This window comes from Antrostomus carolinensis, unplaced genomic scaffold, assembly GCF_000700745.2.
Source record: "Antrostomus carolinensis isolate BGI_N321 unplaced genomic scaffold, ASM70074v2 scaffold13565, whole genome shotgun sequence".
Taxonomy (NCBI): Eukaryota; Metazoa; Chordata; class Aves; order Caprimulgiformes; family Caprimulgidae; genus Antrostomus; species Antrostomus carolinensis.
This window is the reverse complement of record NW_010314326.1, coordinates 4,001-8,688: the sequence shown is the minus strand read 5'-3', so window position 1 is coordinate 8,688 and position 4,688 is coordinate 4,001. Positions and strand designations below refer to the sequence as shown.

The 4,688-nt window shown below is 50.9% G+C and overlaps 1 protein-coding gene across 1 annotated transcript; it reads left to right on the top strand.

Moving 5' to 3' along the window:
• Positions 1 to 293: 293 nt before the first annotated feature.
• LOC104519663 (serine/threonine-protein kinase pim-1) lies at positions 294 to 1,265 on the top strand (the record flags this gene model as incomplete). Its single annotated transcript, XM_010167609.1, has 2 exons — positions 294 to 470; positions 1,111 to 1,265. Coding segments are annotated over 2 exons (332 nt in total), but the record flags the coding sequence as incomplete, so codon positions are not given.
• Positions 1,266 to 4,688: the final 3,423 nt, after the last annotated feature.

The window sequence follows — 4,688 nt, the reverse complement described above, 5'->3', positions numbered from 1 at the left end:
CGTGGATTTTAATTTTTTAATTATTTATAATTTTTTATAATTTTTTTGCTGTAACGGTCGGGCCTTCCCCGGGCCCGTGCTGCCCTCTTCCGGCACCGGCAGCTTTATTTTACAACCCAAAGTTTGTAAACAAGAGTCACGTGCTGGCGAGGGGGTGGCAGGTCCCACTCTGTGTGTGTGTGTGTCACCCCCCCCTCTGTCACCAGTGCAGCCCCCACATCCCTGGGGATGCTCAGGGGAGGGATCTGGGAACAATCAGCATCCGTTTGATGAGCTGTGGTTGGATCCCACAGGAACACGAGTGTACAGCCCCCCAGAGTGGATCCGCTACCACCGCTACCATGGCCGTACGGCCACGATCTGGTCCTTGGGCGTGCTCCTCTATGACATGGTCTGTGGGGACATCCCCTTCGAGCACGATGATGACATCATCCGGGGCCAGATCTTCTTCCGACGGCGGATCTCTCTAGGTTGGTACCCGGCTTCATGGCAGGGGATGGCGGGTTTTGGGAGGTGGCACTGGAAACACAAGCATCCCCCTCTCATGGCTATGGAGGAGGTTGATCTCCCATGGTTAGCTGGAGGAGGTGGCACATGAGGAGGTTGATGTCCCATGGCTAGCTGGAGGAGGTGGCACATGTGATAGAACAAGGAGGTGGCACATGTGATAGAACAAGAAGAAATGGCCTTTAAGTTGTGCCAAGGGAGGTTCGGATTGGATGTCAAGAAAAATTTCTTCACTGAAAGGGTTCTCAGGCATTGGAACAGGCTGCCCAGGGAAGTGGTTGAGTCTCCATCCCTGGAGAGATTTAAAAGATGGGTAGATGAGATGCTCAGAGATGGTTTAGTAGTGGACAAGTACAGTTGGACTTGAGGATCTCAAAGGTCTTTTCCAACCAGGCAGTTCTATGAGGAGGTTGATCTCCCATGGTTAGCTGGAGGAGGTGGCACATGTCCTGCCATCCTGCTCTCCTCCAAAACAAATAATTGATTGTAAAGTTTGGGTGCAGCTCTGAACACACCCAGCGTGGCCTGGGCACTGCAGATGGTGGTACAAGGTGGACGAGACCCTTCTCCAACTGACCGGTGGTTTCTGGTTTCTCTCCCCAGAGTGCCAGCACCTCATCAGGTGGTGTTTATCCATGCGCCCCTTGGACAGGCCATCCTTGGAAGACCTTTTCAACCATCCTTGGCTGCAAGACATTCACCTGCCCCAGGAGACAGAGATCCACCTGCGCAGTTTGCTGGAGGAGCCTGGCAAGTAACAGCTCCACACCATCTCCTCCTGGCCATAAGAAGCAAAGACCACCAGACTTCTTCCTCGGGGCCCCACCACTGAGCAGGGATCATCAGATGGAAACACAAACATCTCTTCCTGGAGCTTGGCTGGAGATTTCATCTTCCAAGCGCTGGTGGCCACCATCCCACCCAGCTGTCCTGGAGTCCATCTGAATGACCCTGTCTCATTTGACATTTTGCCAGTAAAGTGGTTTTTTTTGTTTGTTTATTCATTTTGGTTCTGGTTTTGGAGACTCCCAAGTGTTTTCCTGACCCGTTGAATTTGGGACGGCGAGAAGATTGGAGACCTTTTTATGAGAAAAGCTTCAATGGGGGGGGGGGAAACGAAGAAGGGAAAGGCAGGTTCCATGGCTGCCTCTTCTCCGCTGTCACCATGCTCGAGTGCCTTCAGTTGTGACCTGGGCTGTGCTGGAGGAAATACTTGAATTTTCCTACATTGCTGCTTTTCCCAAGACTCGCCTGGGTATATAGTTCCTTTTTTTTTTTTGACTTTTCATAAAGAAAATGGGTCAGAAGACAGTTGGGAGCCAAATGGGCGATGTGCCTCCTCTCCTCTGTGCCTCCATCTCCCGGTGGATTCTTCTGAGGTTCTTTGCTTCTTTGTGCCCTCACCGAATGCACAAACAATGCAAACCAACAGAGCTGTAAATGTGTATAAAGATTGTTCTATAGCAGCAAAGCTCGATGTACAGTTGTTAATAGTGAGATCACATTTTACTCCTTTTTTTTCCTTTTTTTGCCAGTTTTTAACTTATTTTTTCATGAATTTGTTGGGTTGTTTTTGTTTTGTTTTGGTTTTTAAAGGAAGAGTTCTAGCCAGTAGGATAACTTATTTATTTATTTATAACTCACGTGGGTTTCTGACCCACGATTTGCTTCTACAGCTGCTGATCCTCCCCCCTCCACCTCTCCCCTGGTTTTCCATTGGGGTTTTTCCCCTCCGTGTCTGTCCTGTGTCCGTTCCTGGGTCCGTAGCGTTTCTGGTGGAGATGCGGAGCGGTTGCCTGTGCTCCCCAGCTGGCTGTATACATGGTTCTGATCGCTCTTTGTTTCCTTGTCACCTGCAGATCTCTCAAGTTTGCAGATGAGTTTTGGTTTTTTCCCCTCATGGGTGTCTTGTCTGGGGCTGGGGAGGGAGGGAGCCGGCCCAGGTCGTCCACGTTGTCGAGTCTTTCCATGTAACCAAGTGTGTAGCCGGCGGGTTGTTGGGTTTTTTGTTGTTGTTGTTGTTGTTAATAGTTAATATTGTACAGGGGAATTCAGAAATCTTATTTTTTTTATGCGGTTTTAAATAAAAACAAACCACTTGATGTGATGGTGACGTCCCTTCATTGTGGGGTGGGATGAAGGATGCTGGGAGGGCACTGGGTACCGGTAACCACACCGTGGCTACGCTGGGGACCACCGATTTGTCTCCAGCCAAGACTTAACACTGAAGTTCTCAGCCAAAGGCTTCCCAAGCAGCGTTAACTGGGACCAGCCAGCCAAAAGCACCACGGGAAAGGCTGGATCCAGCCCTTGGCAGGGTGTTTCCAGAGCCAACTGCTCCTGGCAGGTCTCCTGGAAGAGATCAAAGGGGGTGTGGAGCCCTTTTTTTCATTTTCATTCATCCACGGGCTGGTGAGGAGCATGTGCTGGGGAAAGGTGAGTAAACAAAGATCAAAGCGACCTGATGAAACGCCGGATGTTGTCAGCCAAATTAAATGTTGGTGAGGCAGATCCTGTTGCTCCGGCTCTGTTGGCGCGAAGAGGGTGTTGCATGCCGGGTGCCGGTGGGTGAAGAAAGCAGCCGGCGGGCTGTCCCCACCTCCAGCTCAGCTGCGGTGAAGGCGGAACCAGAGGAAGTTGATATTCGGATTACGAGAAGTTGGTCGCTATCAGTCAGCAGCGGTAACGCTTCACTCGAGCTTTTTCACCCTCCAAACTGTCAAACCCCATTTCCCAGCTCCGCAGCACTTCGGCTTCAGAGGTGGTTTTTGTTTGGTTGGGGTTTTTTTGTTTGTTTCTTTTTTTTTTTGCTTGGGATTTATTATTATTATTATTATTAATAATAATAATTGAATTGGCTGAATTTTGAAGCTCTGTTCCTGCTTGACCTCCTGGAGCACCTGCTGCTGTGTGCACACAGGGCTTGTGTGTCTTCTCCAAGGAAAGGGCGTGTTTCCTTTTCTGCAGGTTATTTTGCAAGTCCCTTAGCCAGATCTGACACAAAACAGGTCTTCTGCTTAAAATCCCCTTGTCTAGAGAATTCCTCCTTTTCCCAGCTCATCCAGGCTCACTGGCACTGCTCTCCCAAGTTTGCTGTCCAAGGGAACAGGAGGTCCTGGAGGCAAGTCCCATCCTCGTGGGGTGACCTGGTGTGCTGTGTCACGCAGGTTATTTTGCAAGTCCCTTAGCCAGATCTGACACAAAACAGGTCTTCTGCTTAAAATCCCCTTGTCTAGAGAATTCCTCCTTTTCCCAGCTCATCCAGGCTCACTGGCACTGCTCTCCCAAGTTTGCTGTCCAAGGGAACAGGAGGTCCTGGAGGCAAGTCCCATCCTCGTGGGGTGACCTGGTGTGCTGTGTCACCACCGTGCCTCTGCCTTCAGCAGAAAGTGTTAACTTGGTTGGTTTGTTTTTCTTTTTTTTGCTTTGTTTATATTTTTTTTACTCAGCTGCATCTTTCATCTCCTCCTCAGGGCTGCTAGAAGCAGGAAGCGCAGCTCCAAACACCTTCAAAGTTTAGGCCTATTTTGAGATGTGGTTTGCATTTCATCTCCTCTCTTGCTTTTTCCCCCAGACCATCCGGGAAGCTGCTCTTACACGAAAGCAAACACCCTCAACCACACTGCCTGCTACTGCAAAGAGCCTGAGCCCCTTGGGCAGCCACTGTCCCCCCCCAGCACCCCCGAAACGCTATCGCAGCTGCCCTGGCTGCAGGCTCAGCTTGGCCCACCCTTCCCGTAAATGTTCGCTAACTGCTGCGGTGTTTCTTAGAAAACTCGCCGCAGCAAAGGCCGAGCAGGTCCGGCACGGGGCTGCGGTGCTGATAGTCACTTCGTTTCCGCCTGTTGCTGATGATTTTGTCACCCCCGGGCTCGTGCTGCAGGAAGGGAACGGTGACATCGTGTCCCCCAGCAAGATCCCGCTGACCAAATACCATCTTGTCCTGCCAGGGTGACTGGGTGCATCCAAAGTTGGAGCGTTGGAAAAGGATCGGTGTGTGTTTGATCCCCTGCGCACCAGCAGTAACACTTGCACCAGGCCAAGAGCCACCAGATTCAGGTGCCAGATCTCTGTCACGAGGAAAGGACCGTGGGAGATGTGATGGGAGAGCTGAAGATGGGCAGCCGCAGCTTTGGCTGCCTTTTGCTCCCCTCCATGCTGCCCATCACCGTTGCATTGTG